Source organism: Nannobrachium achirus, assembly GCF_963921795.1.
Source record: "Nannobrachium achirus genome assembly, chromosome: 4".
Classification (NCBI taxonomy): Eukaryota; Metazoa; Chordata; class Actinopteri; order Myctophiformes; family Myctophidae; genus Nannobrachium; species Nannobrachium achirus.
In genome coordinates this window covers 55,680,049-55,699,449 of record NC_137813.1, presented here as the reverse complement: position 1 = coordinate 55,699,449, position 19,401 = coordinate 55,680,049, and the positions used below count along the sequence as shown (strand labels likewise).

The 19,401-nt window shown below is 39.2% G+C and overlaps 1 protein-coding gene across 1 annotated transcript; it reads left to right on the top strand.

Annotated features, from left to right (window-relative positions):
- Window positions 1-1,411: 1,411 nt before the first annotated feature.
- LOC308283012 (interferon a3-like) lies at window positions 1,412-5,309 on the top strand (the record flags this gene model as incomplete). The annotated part of the gene is made up of 5 exons (XM_080723398.1): window positions 1,412-1,576; window positions 2,039-2,113; window positions 4,201-4,353; window positions 4,668-4,766; window positions 5,223-5,309. The coding sequence occupies 5 exons, from the start codon at window positions 1,412-1,414 to the stop codon at window positions 5,307-5,309; spliced, it is 579 nt and encodes a 192-aa protein (XP_080579524.1).
- Between the last annotated feature and the right edge of the window lie 14,092 nt (window positions 5,310-19,401).

Below are 19,401 nucleotides of genomic sequence, written 5' to 3'. Positions count from 1 at the left end.
TGGCCTAAAGAAACTGAGAGAAGAGGGACAGAGTAACCTTGCGAAGAAAATAAATATATCAATCATTATATATGTTTTAATCTGTTCTATAAAATTGCTTTGTTGATCAGTTCATCCAGAATAGATAAAGTTAAGTGTAGGTAACATACAGGAATGTAGTGGGCATCTCCATGTTAAATTGGCTATATTTTCCAAAAATGAAATTTATATTTTGAAAATGCTTTTAAGTAAAGAATACACAAACAAGCTTGAACATTAGACAATTATGGTGTAATATTTCTACAATTTCTACAAATTGCTACACACCTAATAATTTTGGGCATACAAGAAGATGAAGGATATAGGCCTACATTTAGGTCTGATAATGATGTAATGCATCGTCAAATAAACCATAGTCCTACTGTATAGCTCTACTTGCAGGCTATATATAGCCTACAGTATTATTTTAGGAAATAAATAACGAATTGTTTATCGAGGTAGCCACTCTTGTCTTATCGCTCAGTCTACATTTCTGTATATTTTGATTATGATGAACATTATCTGAATACACAGGACCACAATGTAATCAAACCCTTAGGTCTTTTTTTTTATTAATCATTTGAGCATTTCTTCCGTGCTATTTTGCAAAGGGATAACAAAGTAATCAATCAATCAATCAATCAATCAATCTAGTAATAAAGGCAGAAGTTAAACGTAGCCATGACTGTGTTTTCTCCTTTACTGCCTATACACATGTTTGATTACAGGATATGTGATTAATTAATTTTAAATCAGACACACAGCTGCATTCAATTGTCAAAAAATGGCACATTAAAATGCATTAACAGTGTAGCCTATTAGCCTAATTATAGGCCGCTGTGTGTGTGTATTACATAGGCCTAGTCAATTAGGATGAATTAAATACACTTGTATTAATTTGGGAAATGCTTGATGAAAAAAACTGTTGTGAATTTAAGCAGTTTGAGTTTGTCTTTGTGTTTTAAGATTGACTTAAGTCTTGTTGTTTTGTTCATGTTTTAAATAGCCTAACCTATTGTGTGTTTTTGCGTTCATTTCACTCTCAACTGCATGATCCATCGATGCCCACGTTCTTACCTGCGGCTTATCCAGGTAAATGAAAAGCAGCGGGGCTTTCCCTATTTCACTTTTCAACTCGCTTTAGTTTTCTCCATCTATTTAAACTCGGGTTTACAGGTGATAATGGCACACAACGAATCAGCACTCAACCGAACAAGAGCCTTGTTGCAACTCTTCATACCTTCGCCAGAAAAACGAAGAACTGCTGAAAAAGGACTACATTTAAATATACTTGATTCACTGGGATATACTGTAGCCTACTGCATTTGGTAAAACAGCGATCTTTGTGGTCATTTAGAGCTATTGCAACTGAATTAAAAAAGTGTCTAAGCCCATGATGATGCTGATGATGATGATGATGATGATGATGATGCTCGTGGCCTTGGTCGAGGCTGAAAGCACGTGCAAGTGGCTGAGGAAGCAGGAGGATCACACTGGGTTCAAAAGCTCCAAGTTCCAAGAGTATAACAACTATACTATCTCCATGCTCAGGAAGATGGTAAGTTTGTTTAACTATGTATTTACCTTTACTATTTTAATAATATTTGAAGGCACACTTTTTTCGCCATTTATTAGCCTAGTAGGCTATTGTATACTATACGTGCTATATTTAAGTAGGCTGTGAGATTAAAAAGTACAAGTGTGCTGAAATTAAACAAACATTTTGATGATTAAATGATTTGACATGCAAGTCATCTGAGGAGGATTCAAACCCATCATGATATTATTATACCATGCATGTGTCCATAAAGTCATTAGGTTTCTGCTAACTGATTGAAACACCGGGACACCATTTAATTTGAGTAACATTATAAACTATTTGCAGAAAGGTGTTGAAAGGAAGCCGATCTGCAAGTTCACAACTTGTTGCATTGTGATTTGTGAACTTATATTCATTGCTATTTTAGGCAAATGGCCCTCCTTAATAATAATCTCTCTCTCTCTCTCTCTCTCTCTCCAGGGTAACAGTAACAACAGTTCAGGTGAACTCCTCCACTTCCCTGAGAAACAGTACAGCCACGCCTCCAAGCTCACGGTAGGCCTATTGCATTAATATGTTGTTCTATTCTATTCTATTCTATTCTATTCTATTCTATTCTTCTTATTGTATCATTATTGTAAGCGACCCTGGCTGGAATAAGGAATGAGCTCTCAACTGATGATTTTAGAATATTTTATTGTTCCAGAAACACCGTAAAAGCTATAGGTGGGAAAGCAGAAAAAGAACCAAAAATTACAATACAGTAGCTGACATATCTTATCTGACAAAAGCATACTGTTAAATACAGCCAAATAACAAATCAATAACAATTGACAGAGAACATGTAAGTTACAAAAACTTCACCATGAATTAATTTGAACAACATGACAATCTCTCCTTTGAGTGCAAGATGAAAGCCAAGTTATCTAAATCACCAAGACAAGAATCCCTTAGCCTTTTAACAATAATGAAATGTAAACTATTTGTCTTTTAACTTCTTAACAATTAAGTATATTAAAGTATTCTGTTTTAATCTTTTAGTATTGACAACCATGAAATAGTTTGTATTATGTATCAACCTGCAAATGAAATATACCTTTACTCCCAAGGATTATGCACTGTACTGTATAGCATGTATTACCGATCTAAATTCACGTTAGTTATTTAATTATTTATATAACGTTACTGAGGCTTCTCAATGAGTCTAAAAATAGAACAGCTAAAGGACGTTCACACAACAGCCCATTAACTCTGTAACAAACAAAACTATAAAACGTAGTGCAGGATATAACATACCTTGTGCCCTCAGCCAGGTGCTTATACAATGAATTACACTTTTCAGCAAGAACATGGATGCGCTCCTATACTGTGCTTTCTTTCATTTTGGATTCATTTGTTTTCATGTGAGCTCTGAGCAGACCGCTCAAAAAGACGTTACTACCGGTTACCTGCTTCCTGTATCATTCGTTTCAAAATAAAAGTCTCAGAATAATAAACAGTGGAAAACGAACTCAATTACAGTTCTTTCAGGCAAAACAATGTAAAGATATCAATAGAGACATTAACAATAAACATTGTGTGACCAAAGTAAACAATGACAATACAAGAAACTTTGCAAACGTTCAGTAAACTATCTAATATAGTCAAAAGGCTTGTCTTGCTAGGTAAACAGTGGCGCCGTCTGCTGGCCAGGAGGTGCATCTGGTGGACAATACTCATTGTAAATAATACTACATTTGAAACCATATCTTTTGTGTAGGGCAGTGCTTAAAGGTCCTACACCATGCATTTAAAAATAATTTATATAACACTGTTTGTGTCCAAAAAACGTTTTTGAAAAGGTTTGAGGCTAAATTACCACTCCTGAATACAGAGCCCCTGTCATTTCTGCCTGGCTTTCAGAGCATTTTCAGCTGCAGTACCACCTTGTCCTGAGTGGGAGGACTGCGCTATTGAGCCAGTTTTGGCCCCACACTCCTCCCCACCTCCTGCTCAGCAGGCCTGCCCACCCCTCTCCCAGGTCCTCCTGCGTCCTTCTCAGGCCTGCCCACCCCTCCCCAACCCTCTCCCAGCTCCTCCTGCCTCCTTCTCAGGCCTTGTGACATCACAAATCTGACATTTCACAATCAGGACCGTTCTGAGACATGCTAACATAGATCTGCCCATAAACTGAGAAAGACACAATGGTCAGAAATAGGACTTTGTGAGGATAGAAGTTGCTGGTGGGACACCAAGAAAATACATAAAAATTGGAAAAATGAAAATTCATGGTGTAGTCCCTTTAAGTGGTTCGTTACAATTATTATGTTTCATACAAGCAGTAGGCTAATAGAAGTAGGCTATATTCTAAGTAAGCATTAGCAGAGGTAGTAACAATTTGGAACTAACTGATCTACACCAAATGATCTATTTTTGGCTAATGTTCTCCTCGGAATTTAGATAGGCCTACATATAATAAGCAGCAGTAATGTTGGTCTTTGATAGATTGATTGAATACTTTATTAACAGTTGCAAATAGTACAATGGTATAATATTACAATGACTGCAAATATAATTGCGTTGTTTTCCTCTCTCTCTCTCTCTCTCTCTCTCTCTCTCTCTCTCTCTCTCTCTCTCTCTCTCTCTCTCTCTCTCTCTCTCAGGTTGATGAGAAGCTGGTGTTCCTGGTGGACACCCTGGAGGAGGTGTCGCGAGTGTTGGACAGCGAGAGCCTCAACGACACCGACTGGGACCAGAAGGACGTGGACACGTTCAGCAGCCAGCTGTTCCGTCAGACCACCGAACTGCAGCACTGTGTACGAAGTATAACCATAATAATGACAATGAGAGAGAGAGAGAGAGAGAGAGAGAGAGAGAGAGAGAGAGAGAGAGAGAGAGAGAGAGAGAGAGAGAGAGAGAGGGTGTGTGTGTGTGTGTGTGTGTGTGTGTGTGTGTGTGTGTGTGTGTGTGTGTGTGTGTGTGTGTGTGTGTGTGTGTGTGTGTGTGTGTGTGTGTGTGTGTGTCTGTGTGTCTGTGTGTGTGTGTGTGTGTGTGTGTGTGTGTGTGTGTGTGTGTGTGCGTGCAGGAGGGGGGAGAGAGAGACTCTAATTTGTTCTAATGTCTCTTCCAGGTGGAGGTAATGGGAGTGGCTCCATCTCACCATGTCACCAAACTGACACACAGGACCAAACTCCACTTCAAAGCCCTGGAGAGAACTTTGAAGGAGAAGGTCAGTCAGCATGTCACTATTTTATTTATTTATTATTATTTTTACTCTGAGGAAGATGTGTTAAGCATCGAAACATCAGTCACCCCTGCAATAAAGTAACGTGCAGACCAGTCGAGCACTCCATTATTTTATTTGGGTAGTTATTTATGAAGTGCCCAGATAGTATTCTTTTTGATTATTGAAACCTGTCTGTCAAAAATGGCAGATATATAAGCTCGCAGCACATGATTTTTGTGCCGCGCTGCAAGCATGTATAGATCTGCTATATGTAAACATTTTTAAAAAATCGTGAATAATTTTGAATTACGGAAACGTTTGAAAAACATTTTTTGGGGGGAATTTTGTAGAATCAGCATTAGGTAGGCCTATGCAATGAGATAATAGAGACTTTTACCAAACTATACCAACTTCACCAGAATGTTGTGATTCACTTTTAAACTGTGTGTGTCTTTGCAGGACTACAGTGCTAGCAGCTGGGAGGACGTGAGAGTCACTCTCCTCACACACCTCCTGAGACTGGACCTGTTCGCTGCTACCATCTGATCTGACACACCACACCCCCTAGATGTGTGTGTGTGTGTGTGTGTGTGTGTGTGTGTGTGTGTGTGCGTGTGTGTGTGTGTGTGTGTGTGTGTGTGTGTGTGTGTGTGTGTGTGTGTGTGTGTGTGTGTGTGTGTGCGTGCGTGCGTGCGTGCGTGCGTGCATGCGTGTGCGCACACGTGGGTGCGTGATTGTGTGAGAGAGATTGACAGATAATTTATTTATGCTTTATTTATTGGTCAAGTTTATTTATTGAGGATCACATTGTTGCCTTATTTTTTTCATACAGCAGCTACTGTAATATTGTATGTGTACATCTTTTTTATAAGTCTATTTATTGTGTATTGTTACATATTTGTAAATCTATTTATTATGGATTCTAATATATTTGTAAGTCTCTTTATTCTATTTATCATGGATTCTAATATATTTTAAGTCTATTTATTATGGATTTTTTATACATTTTCTTATTTCGTTATTTGTATTGCCTTGTAAAATAAACAGTGCAAATTATTATATCTTTTATTTTTGATGGATCTGTCATTTTTAAACACGTCTTTAAAATGTGAACTTACTCTTACACATATCAAATTAATAGATGAAAATATGTCATCTGCAAAAGTTTTTAAATTATTAGTTTTCTTTTTCTTCAAGAAGAAAAACAAAATAATATATTCAAATGGGCAAGGCTTCTTTGTCCATTTGAGAAGCTTCCAAGAAGTGTTGGTGTATCGTAGCTGTTAGCTACACCATCTCTCAACATGCCTCCCCCATGTGTATTTGAAACAGTGCAACATGTCCTGGAGTTGTCCACGTGTGTTCGTTGCATGGTGGTATACCGTACGTGTGTTCATAACAAGCCCAATCTGCTGGACTTATTGCGATGCTCTGAGAAGATTGAGGTAAAGGGAGGACTGTTATCAGTTAGTACAGGTTCTCAACCTTTTCAGGCAGTGATCCTCCAGAATAATCTTAATTTGTAGTGAACTGGGGACGCCCCCACCCTGAAAAGCACATGGAATGTAGGAGTTTAGGCATTCAATTTAGTTTGACTCTGTTCCACAAAATAGTTTTTTTTTTGTTATTATTTGCCAATTTGGCCAATGTTTGACCATATTGAGGTATTACAAATGTGGTTAAAGGCCTTAAATGGTCACTTCACTGTCATCATGTGGGGTCCCGACCCACAGGTTGAGAACCACTGAGTTAGAAGTTCAAAGGTGCAATCAACAGTCAGATCCCATGGTGACCCTTGACCTTCACACAGTGGAGAGTCTTGTTAAATGTCTTCACCAAGCTGTGTATTGTAATGAAAGAGGTGTTTCTTATTCTGCATCTTTATGCGGGTGTGTGTGTGTGTGTGTGTGTGTGTGTGTGTGTGTGTGTGTGTGTGTGTGTGTGTGTGGGTGTGGGTGTGGGTGTTTGTGTGCGTGTGCGTGTGTGTGTGTGTGTGTACGTTCACATTTAGTGTCCTGTGTTTGGTGTTTGTTTGATTAACTGAATTTGTGGTTCACTTGCAGCCATGAGAGATGTGACATATTATGTGTCGGTCAAAGCACACATTCTGATTGGTTGATGTTTGATATAATTACCATTTGGGCCGAACAACCATACAGAACGTGCAATGAATGTCCTACAGTATCAGAGTTGCACAAGTGACTAAATGTGACTTGGCCTTCTCTTCATTCATAAACTGATACAACAGCGCCCTCCTGTGTTTGAAGTCAATATCATGGTCAGTATCATGGTCAGTATCATGTCAGCATCATGTCAGTCATGGTCAGTGTCATGTCAGTATCATGGTTAGTATCATGGTTAGTATCATGGTTAGTATCATGTCAGTAAACATGGTCAGTATCATGTCAGTATCATGGTTAGTATCATGTCAGTATCATGGTTAGTATTATGTCAGTATCATGTCAGTATCATGGTCAGTATCATGGTCAGTATCATGTCAGTATCATGGTCAGTATCATGTCAGTATCATGGTCAGTATCATGTCAGTATCATGTCCGTATCATGGTTAGTATTATGTCAGTATCATGGTCAGTATCATGTCAGTATTGTGGTCAGTATTGTGGTCAGTATCATGGTCAGTATCATGGTCAGTATCATGTCAGTATCATGGTCAGTATCATGTCAGTATCATGGTTAGTATCATGTCAGTATCATGTCAGTATCATGGTCAGTATCATGGTCAGTATCATGTCAGTATCATGGTCAGTATCATGTCAGTATCATGGTCAGTATCATGTCAGTATCATGTCAGTATCATGGTTAGTATTATGTCAGTATCATGGTCAGTATCATGTCAGTATTGTGGTCAGTATCATGTCAGTATCATGGTCATTATCATGTCAGTATTGTGGTCAGTATCATGTCAGTATCATGTCAGTTTCATGGTTAGTATTATGTCAGTATCATGGTCAGTATCATGTCAGTATCGTGGTCAGTATCTTGGGGACTGCCCCATAGGTCGAACTCCCGTTGGGTCGAACAGCGTCGGCAGGTTAGATAATCACCCGCGAGCATCGGCAGGTTAGATAACCCACGTCACCGTAACTGAGGTTAGGGTTAGAGTTAGGGTTAGGTTTAGGCATAGTTTTACTGAGGTTAGGGTTAGGGTTAAGGTCAGGTTTTGGTGGTCGATCCAAATGGTGTTCGACCTAAAGACATGTTACACAGTATCATGTCAGTATCATGTCACTATCATGGTCTCTATATCATGGTCAGTATCATGGGGCAGTCATAGCTGAATGGTTAGTGAGCCCGCCTATGATTCCCCCGGTATATGATTGCAACTCTGCAGCAATGTGTCAAGTGTCCCTGAGCAAGAAAACTGAAGTTCCCTGTGGGATTTAGCCTCGCGTAGCCAGGCTTACTCATCTGCGAAGAGAAAAGCCTGGTCAAGACCATAGGCTGAAACGGCATGAAACGGTGCTACTTCCGTCGGGAGAATTTCACCGGATGTTATTGTTTTTTCATATTCCCCGCTGATGAAAAAAACTGTCCTACTTCTCCCGACCCATCGGTTGTGCTCGTAATAAACAATATCCAAACAAAGACATGGATTCTGACCAAAGGACACCTATTAAGAGTGAGTTAATAGCTACAAACTTTATGTAAACGGACTGCAACGCATGACGTAACTTCCGTTAACCGCAGCACTTCCGCCACTTCCGGTGTCTGTAGGTTCATGCCGTTTTCATCGGCTATTCTGACCAGGGTGTGTGGGATGTAGCCTGATTTCAGACTCAGCTGAAGCTTGAGTCTGACATTGTGCCCTGTTTGAGCGATTTCTGGAGGGGAGGGACTTTGACGGCACGGATTGGTTATTTGTTAAACACCCCTACCCCCTGCGCTAATTGGAGGAGCCGTCATTTCGGCTCCAGAAATCACTTATTATGAACAAAATTCCAGACCAGAGAAACAGTCCACTCTGAGAGTGGGCGTGTCTATGGGCTGGAACCAGGCCATGTGGGATGTGATAGGTATCTGAAAGAATCATGCTCAGTATCATCGTGATACTGACATGATAAAGGCCACCATGCTACGGCATTACTTTGGATGATTGGATCAGTCATTACAGGCATTCCCTTTTTTCCAATATGCCAGATCTCTTCTCAAATGTGAGGAGTTGTGAGCTTGTAGATATTTTCACAATTATGTATCTGTGGAACTGAGTAAAGCAAAATGTGATGTTGTTTTATGCTTTGAACCAGTGATCTTTGCCGTCTTTTTTATCTGTTGATTTATTTTGAAAATAAATACTTAATATTTGAAACAAATATGATTATTTGGGGAGTCATGGCCTGAAAAGGTTGAGAACCACTGCTGTACTGTACTGTATATTGTTGCTTATGTAGCTGTTGGTGTTGTAAAACAATCTGATGATGACATATCGATAGAGGGACATTATGATGCAATTTACAACCCACCCTGGGAAAGCATGAAGGAGAGAGAGAAAGTGAATGCGGGGGAGGATAAGACATTAAGATAAGATGTTTTAAACATGCTTGGAAACACCAAACTATAACACTTCTGATTTGTTTGTATGAATGTAAATGCTTAAAAAAATGATTTTAAACTGCAAATTCTCAATAAAGTTTATTTAAAAAGCAACATGACTGGGGTCAAGACACCAGTCATGTTGCCATACCTTAGCTTTTGCCGAACTGACGCCACTGCTCTCAAGTGGAAATGGCACTGTGGTTCAGACCATAGATCTGACATGGTAATGTCATGTGGTCTGCTCTTCCACTGTATAGTCCTGTGCAGTGACCACAGCAGGCCTGTTTCTTCAGAAGAGGAAAGCTGAAATGTCAACCTGCGTGAGAAATGTGTAGAATACAATTAATTCCAAATAGCTAAATCGTGAACCAAAAGAAAGTAAGAAAAAGAAAAAGAAAAAGAAAGAAAAACTCAAATGATTAAATTAATTAATTAAAATAACTAATTAAATAGGCTATGATCTGCCAAATAACATATAACAGTAAAACAATTACATTTTGTAGTTTTGTTTATCAATAGTAATGTCTTAGTTGTTTGTCTAGGACAAATCAAATGGGAGATCACACATGTATAGCCTATTTCTGGCCTATGTTTTTTTTAGAGATGAGAGACAGAGTAGCCTTGTGAAGAAAATAAATATATTAACCAATGATTGGTTATATTTTCCAAAAATGTTAAATAAATTTATATTTTGAAAATGCTCAAGAATACATGAACAAGCTTGAACATTAATGTTTCTACAATTGCTACAAATTGCTATACAAAACCTATAATATTTTTTGGCATGAACAAGGAGATGAAGGATAGGCCTGATAGGTCTGAAAATGATGTAATGCATGGTCAAATAAATCATGCAGCTCTACTTTACATATAGGCTATAACCTAATAGGTAGGTGTTTATTTTATTTTTTATATTAAAAAAAAAAAAAAACATGATTCTGTCTCTTTTGAATAGCTTCTATACATTATTATTGTGCAATTGGCAGATTGTTAGTGATAGATTGATAGTATTGACAAATGGTTCTCAGTTATTTAAGGTATGTTAATAAATGACAGAGGTACGGCCACTTGTACATGCTTAAAATAAAAGCATGAATATATGAATCTAAATAGCATAGTACTAGACCTTACCCGTTCGAAGATATGTGCTCCAAAATATGTCAAACGCACCCGGTGAAAGTGTGTGAGAGAGAGAGAGAGAAACATTCCTAACTGTGAGAGAAAGGGGTGTGTGTGTGTAGGGCTACAGATCCCATGGCCTGGAGGAACGGACCGTAACCCTGGCAACAGACAGCAGAGTTCAACAGAAGTGGTTAAGAAAACGCTAAAAAAACTGCTTTAATTTGGGAGAAATGAAATTCGGGCTCCGTCAGCGTTGGTATAATGCTAATGGCCAATACCATGTGAACTTCGGTATCAGTTGCTGAAGCGAGTGAATAGATAAACGTAGATAAGCGTGAGCGTTAGAGCGTTAGAGCGTGAGTGAGTTGAGCGTTAGAGTGTTAGAGCGTGAGTTTGCTCCTTTATTAGTAGGATTGAATGCACAAAAACATGGTATGTTTATACACATGAAACACAATTTTATACACAATATGTAGCCCCACCCCCACCCTACGAGGTAGGGGGGCACTGCTCCATTTCCACATCAGTTTGAGGGTCCCTGGCCTGAAAACGTTGAAGACCCCTGGCCTACTGTATTATTTTAGGAAATGAATAACCAATTGTTATGGCCACTCTTCTTGTATCGCTCAGTCTACATTTCTGTATATTTTGATTATGATGAACATTATCTGAATACACAGGACCACAATGGAAACAAACCCTGGACTTTTTAATCATTTGAGCATTACGTCTGTGCTATTTTGCAAACTATTAACAAAGTAATCAATCAATCAATCAATCAATCAATCAATCAATCTAGTAATAAAGGCCAGAAGTTAAATGTAACCACGGCTGTGTAGAAACAATGTAATTCTCCTTTACTGTAATATCCTACAAACGTTTGATTCCAAGACATGTGATTCATTAATTTTAAATCATAGGCCCTACACACAGCTGCATTCAATTATCAAAATGGCACAGTAAAATGTGGCTGTGTGTGTAATAGTCTTACATATACTCAATAGGATTAATTAAATAGGTCTACACTTGTATTTTCACTAGCCTACACCAATGTATTAACCAAATCTATCAATATTTTTCGACATTGAAATCCTGAACTGTTGTGAATTTAACCAGTTTGGGCTTGTCTTTGTGTTTTAAAATGTAGCCTAGGCCTAGTAAAGTCTCGTGTTTTGTTCATGTTTTAAATTAGTCATAGCCTAACCTATTGCATGTGTGTTTTTGCATTTATTTTACTGTCACCTGTCTGTCTGTCTGTCCATCCATCCATGCCCACTCGGCCACTTTCTTACCTGCGGCTTCATCCAGGTAAATGAAAAGCAGCGGGGCTTTCCCTATTTCACTTTTCAACTCGCTTTAGTTTTCTCTATCTATTTAAACTCGGGTTTACAGGTGATAATGGCACACAACGAATCGGCACTTAACCGAACAAGAGCCTTGTTGCAACTCTTCATACCTTCGCCAGAAAAACGAAGAACTGCTGAAAAAAGGACTATTAACAGATTTATACACTTACTTGCTTCACTGGGATACCTTAGCCTACTGGTAAAACAGCGATCTCAGTGGTCATTTAGAGCTATTGCAATTGAATTTAAAACATGTATAAGCCCTCCATGATGATGATGATGATGATGATGATGATGATGATGATGATGATGATGATGATGCTCGTGGCCGTGGTCGAGGCTGAAAGCGCGTGCAAGTGGCTGAGGAAGCAGGAGGATCACACTGGGTTCAAAAGCTCCAAGTTCCAGGAGTATAACAACTATACTATCTCCATGCTCAGGAAGATGGTAAGTTTGTTTAACTATGTATTTACCTTTAGGCTACTATTTTAATAATGTTGAAGGCATACTTTTTTCGCCATTTATTAAGTGCTATATTTAAGTATAAAAAAAGTACAAGTGTGCTGAAATTATCATCTGAGGAGGATTCAAACCCATCATGATATTATTATACCATGCATGTGTCCATAAAGTCATTAGGTTTCTGCTAACTGATTGAAACATGGGACACCATTTAATTTATGTAACATTATAAACTATTTGTAGAAAGGAAGCCGATCTGCAAGTTCACAACTTGTTGCATTGTGATTTGTGAACTTATATTCATTGCTATTTTAGGCAAATGCCCCTAATAATCTCTCTCTCTCTCTCTCTCTCTCTCTCTCTCTGTCTCTCTCTCTCTCTCTCTCTCTCTCTCTCTCTCTCTCTCTCTCCAGGGTAACAGTAACAACAGTTCAGGTGAACTCCTCCACTTCCCTGAGAAACAGTACAGCCACGCCTCCAAGCTCACGGTAGGCCTATTGCATTAATATGTTGTTCTATTCTATTCTATTCTTATTGTGTCATTATTATGTTTCATACAAGCAGTAGGCTATAGAAGTAGGCTATAGTTCTACAAGTAAGTAAAGGTAGTAACAATTTAGAACTAACATACAAAAAAATCTATTTTTGCCTAATTTCTTCTTGGAATTTAGATAGGCCTACATATTATATAATAAGCATCAGTAATGTTGGTCTTTGATAGATTGATTGAATACTTTATTAACAGTTGCAAATAGTACAGTGGTACGATATTACAATGACTGCTAAAAAAAACAAGGGCTTGTTTCCACTGTGTTCCTGTGTTGTCCTGTTATGTCTAATATCCATCTCTCTCTCTCTCTCTCTCTCTCTCTCTCTCTCAGGTTGATGAGAAGCTGGTGTTCCTGGTGGACACCCTGGAGGAGGTGTCGCGAGTGTTGGACAGCGAGAGCCTCAACGACACCGACTGGGACCAAAAGGACGTGGACACGTTCAGCAGCCAGCTGTTCCGTCAGACCACCGAACTGCAGCACTGTGTACGAAGTATAACCATAACATGGCAATGAGAGAGAGAGAGGGTGTGTGTGTGTGTGTGTGTGTGTGTGTGTGTGTGTGTGTGTGTGTGTGTGTGTGTGTGTGTGTGTGTGTGTGTGTGTGTGTGTGTGTGTGTGTGTGTGTGTGTGTGTGTGTGTGTGCGTGCGTGCGTGCGTGCGTGTGTGTCCATGCGCGCAGGAGGGGAGAGAGAGAGAGAGAGAGAGAGAGAGAGAGACACACACTAATGTGTTCCAATCTGTCTCTTCCAGGTGGAGGTAATGGGAGTGGCTCCATCTCACCATGTCACCAAACTGACACACAGGACCAAACTCCACTTCAAAGCCCTGGAGAGAACTCTGAAGGAGAAGGTCAGTCAGCATGTCACTATTGTTTTGTTTTTTTACTCTGAGGAAGATGTGTTAAGCATCGGAACGTCAGTTACCCCTGCAAATAAAGTAACGTGCAGACCAGTCGAGTGCTCCATTATTTTATTTGGGTAGTCATTTATAAAGTGCCCAGATATTATTCTTTTTGATTATTGAAACCTGTCTGTCAAAAATGGCAGAAATAAGGTCGCAGCACATACGTTTTTGTGCAGGGCTGCAAGCAGGTATAGATCTGCTATATACATTTTTGAAAAATCTTGAATAATTTTGAATTACGGAAACGTTTGAAAAACATTTTTGGGGGGGAATTTTGTAGAATCAGCATTAGGTATGCAATGAGATAATAGAGACTTTTACCAAACTATACCAAACTATACCAACTTCACCAGAATGTTGTGATTAACTTTTAAACTGTGTGTGTCTTTGCAGGACTACAGTGCTAGCAGCTGGGAGGACGTGAGAGTCACTCTCCTCACACACCTCCTGAGACTGGACCTGTTCGCTGCTACCATCTGATCTGACACACCACACCCTAGATGTGTGTGTGTGTGTGTGTGTGTGTGTGTGTGTGTGTGTGTGTGTGTGTGTGTGTGTGTGCGTGCGTGCGTGCGTGCGTGCATGCGTGTGCGCACACGTGGGTGCGTGATTGTGTGAGAGAGATTGACAGATAATTTATTTATGCTTTATTTATTGGTCAAGTTTATTTATTGAGGATCACATTGTTGCCTTATTTTTTCATACAGCAGCTACTGTAATATTGCATGTGTATCTTTTTTATAAGTCTATTTATTGTGTATTGTTACATATTTGTAAATCTATTTATTATGGATTCTAATATATTTGTAAGTCTCTTTATTCTATTTATCATGGATTCTAATATATTTTAAGTCTATTTATTATGGAATTTGTATACATTTTCTTATTTCGTTATTTGTATTGCCTTGTAAAATAAACAGTGCAAATTATTATATATTTTATTTTTGATGGATCTGTCATTTTTAAACACATGTCTTTAAAATGTGAACTTACTCTTACACATATCAAATTAATAGATAAATATGTCATCTGCAAAAGTTTTTAAATTATTAGTTTTCTTTTTCTTCAAGAAGAAAAACAAAATGATATATTCAAATGGGCAAGGCTTCTTTGTCCATTTGAGAAGCTTCCAAGAAGTGTTGGTGTATCGTAGCTGTTAGCTACACCATCTCTCAACATGCCTCCCCCATGTGTATTTGAAACAGTGCAACATGTCCTGGAGTTGTCCACGTGTGTTCGTTGCATGGTGGTATACCCTACATGTGTTCATAACAAGCCCAATCTGCTGGACTTATTGCGATGCTCTGAGAAGATTGAGGTAAAGGGAGGACTGTTATCAGTTAGTACAGGTTCTCAACCTTTTCAGGCAGTGATCCTCCAGAATAATCTTAATTTGTAGTGAACTGGGGACGCCCCCACCCTGAAAAGCACATGGAATGTAGGAGTTTAGGCATTCAATTTAGTTTGACTCGGTTCCACAAAATAGTTTTTTTTTTGTTATTATTTGCCAATTTGGCCAATGTTTGACCATATTGAGCTATTACAAATGTGGTTAAAATTAAATGGTCACTTCACTGTCATCATGTGGGGTCCCGACCCACAGGTTGAGAACCACTGAGTTAGAAGTTCAAAGGTGCAATCAACAGTCAGATCCCATGGTGACCCTTGAACTTCACACAGTGGAGAGTCTTTTTAAATGTCTTCACCAAGCTGTGTATTGTAATGAAAGAGGTGTTTCTTATTCTGCATCTTTATGCGGGTGTCTGCGCGCGCGTGTGTGTGTGTGTGCGTGTGCGTGTGCGTGTGTGTGTGCGTGTGTGTGTGTGTGTGTGTGTGTGTACGTTCACATTTAGTGTCCTGTGTTTGGTGTTTGTGTGATTAACTGAATTTGTGGTTCACTTGCAGCCATGAGAGATGTGACATATTATGTGTTGGTCAAAGCACACATTCTGATTGGTTGATGTTTGATATAATTACCATTTGGGCCGAACAACCATACAGAACGTGTAATGAATGTCATACAGTATCAGAGTTGCACAAGTGACTAAATGTGACTTGGCCTTCTCTTCATTCATAAACTGATACAACAGCGCCCTCCTGTGTTTGAAGTCAATATCATGGTCAGTATCATGGTCAGTATCATGTCAGCATCATGTCAGTCATGGTCAGTGTCATGTCAGTATCATGGTTAGTATCATGGTTAGTATCATGTCAGTAAACATGGTCAGTATCATGTCAGTATTATGGTTAGTATCATGTCAGTATCATGGTTAGTATTATGTCAATATCATGTCAGTATCATGATTAGTATCATGTCAGTATCATGTCAGTATCATGGTCAGTATCATGGTTAGTATCATGTCAGTATCATGTCAGTATCATGGTCAGTATCATGGTCAGTAGCATGGTCAGTATCATGTCAGTATCATGGTCAGTATCATGTCAGTATCATGGTCAGTATCATGTCAGTATCATGGTCAGTATCATGGTCAGTATCATGTCAGTATCATGTCAGTATCATGGTTAGTATTATGTCAGTATCATGGTCAGTATCATGTCAGTATTGTGGTCAGTATCATGTCAGTATCATGGTCAGTATCATGTCAGTATCATGGTCAGTATCATGTCAGTATAATGGTTAGTATCATGTCAGTATCATGGTCAGTATCATGGTCAGTATCATGTCAGTATCATGGTCAGTATCATGTCAGTATCATGGTCAGTATAATGGTCAGTATCATGTCAGTATCATGTCAGTATCATGGTTAGTATTATGTCAGTATCATGGTCAGTATCATGTCAGTATTGTGGTCAGTATCATGTCAGTATCATGGTCATTATCATGTCAGTATCATGTCAGTATTGTGGTCAGTATCATGTCAGTATCATGTCAGTTTCATGGTTAGTATTATGTCAGTATCATGGTCAGTATCATGTCAGTATCGTGGTCAGTATCATGGGGACTGCCCCATAGGTCGAACTCCCGTTGGGTCGACCAGCGTCGGCAGGTTAGATAATCACCCGCGAGCGTAAGTGTCCCTGAGCAAGAAAACTGAAGTTCCCTGTGGGATGTAGCCTCGCGTAGCCAGGCTTACTCATCTGCGAAGAGAAAAGCCTGGTCAAGACCATAGGCTGAAACGGCATGAAACGGTGCTACTTCCGCCGGGAGAATTTCACCGGATGTTATTGTTTTTTCATATTCGCCGCTGACGAAAAAAACTGTCCTACTTCTCCCGACCCATTCGGTTGCGCTCGTAATAAACAATATCCAAACAAAGACATGGATTCTGACCAAAGGACACCTATTAAGAGTGAGTTAATAGCTACAATCTTTATGTAAATGGACTGCAACGCATGACGTAACTTCCGTTAACCGCAGCACTTCCGCCACTTCCGGTGTCTGTAGGTTCATGCCGTTTTCATCGGCTATTCTGACCAGGGTGTGTGGGATGTAGCCTGATTTCAGACTCAGCTGAAGCTTGAGTCTGACATTGTGCCCTGTTTGAGCGATTTCTGGAGGGGAGGGACTTTGACGGCACCGATTGGTTATTTGTTAAACACCCCCACCCCCTGCGCTAATTGGAGGAGCCGTCATTTCGGCTCCAGAAATCACTTATTATGAACAAAATTCCAGACCAGAGAAACAGTCCACTCTGAGAGTGGGCGTGTCTATGGGCTGGAACCAGGCCATGTGGGATGTGATAGGTATCTGAAAGAATCATGCTCAGTATCATCGTGATACTGACATGATAAAGGCCACCATGCTACGGCATTACTTTGGATGATTGGATCAGTCATTACAGGCATTCCCTTTTTTCTAATATGCCAGATTCTTCTCAAATGTGAGGAGTTGTGAGCTTGTAGATTGGCTACTTTCACAATATGTATCTGTGGAACTGAGTAAAGCAAAATGTGATGTTGTTTTATGCGCTCGTAATAAACAATATCCAAACAAAGACATGGATTCTGACCAAAGGACACCTATTAAGAGTGAGTTAATAGCTACAATCTTTATGTAAATGGACTGCAACGCATGACGTAACTTCCGTTAACCGCAGCACTTCCGCCACTTCCGGTGTCTGTAGGTTCATGCCGTTTTCATCGGCTATTCTGACCAGGGTGTGTGGGATGTAGCCTGATTTCAGACTCAGCTGAAGCTTGAGTCTGACATTGTGCCCTGTTTGAGCGATTTCTGGAGGGGAGGGACTTTGACGGCACCGATTGGTTATTTGTTAAACACCCCCACCCCCTGCGCTAATTGGAGGAGCTGTCATTTCGGCTCCAGAAATCACTTATTATGAACAAAATTCCAGACCAGAGAAACAGTCCACTCTGAGAGTGGGCGTGTCTATGGGCTGGAACCAGGCCATGTGGGATGTGATAGGTATCTGAAAGAATCATGCTCAGTATCATCGTGATACTGACATGATAAAGGCCACCATGCTACGGCATTACTTTGGATGATTGGATCAGTCATTACAGGCATTCCCTTTTTTCTAATATGCCAGATTCTTCTCAAATGTGAGGAGTTGTGAGCTTGTAGATTGGCTACTTTCACAATATGTATCTGTGGAACTGAGTAAAGCAAAATGTGATGTTGTTTTATGCTTTGAACCAGTGATCTTTGCCGTCTTTTTTATCTGTTGCTTTATTTTGAAAATAAATACTTAATATTTGAAACAAATATGATTATTTGGGGAGTCATGGCCTGAAAAGGTTGAGAACCACTGCTGTACTGTACTGTATATTGTTGCTTATGTAGCTGTTGGTGTTGTAAAACAATCTGATGATGACATATCGATAGAGGGACATTATGATGCAATTTACAACCCACCCTGGGAAAGCATGAAGGAGAGAGAGAAAGTGAATGCGGGGGAGGATAAGACATTAAGATAAGATGTTTTAAACATGCTTGGAAACACCAAACTATAACACTTCTGATTTGTTTGTATGAATGTAAATGCTTAAAAAAAATGACTTTAAACTGCAAATTCTCAATAAAGTTTATTTAAAAAGCAACATGACTGGGGTCAAGACACCAGTCATGTTGCCATACCTTAGCTTTTGCCGAACTGACGCCACTGCTCTCAAGTGGAAATGGCACTGTGGTTCAGACCATAGATCTGAAATGGTAATGTCATGTGGTCTGCTCTGCCACTGCATAGTCCTGTGCAGTGACCACACCAGGCCTGTTTCTTCAGAAGAGGAAAGCTGAAATGTCAACCTGTGTGAGAAATGTGTAGAATACAATTAATTCCAAATAGCTAAATCGTGAACCAAAAGAAAGTAAGAAAAAGAAAAAGAAAAAGAAAGAAAAACTCAAACGATTCAATTAATTAATTAAAATAAATAATTAAATAGGCTATGATCTGCCAAATAACATATAACAGTAAAACAATTACATTTTGTAGTTTTGTTTATCAATAGTAATGTCTTAGTTGTTTGTCTAGGACAAATCAAATGGGAAGATCACACATGTATAGCCTATTTCTGGCCTATGTTTTTTTTTTAGAGATGAGAGACAGAGTAGCCTTGTGAAGAAAATAAATATATTAACCAATGATTGGTTATATTTTCCAAAAATGTTAAATAAATGTATATTTTGAAAATGCTCAAGAATACATGAAGCTTGAACATTAATGTTTCTACAATTGCTACAAATTGCTATACAAAACCTATAATATTTTTGGGCATGAACAA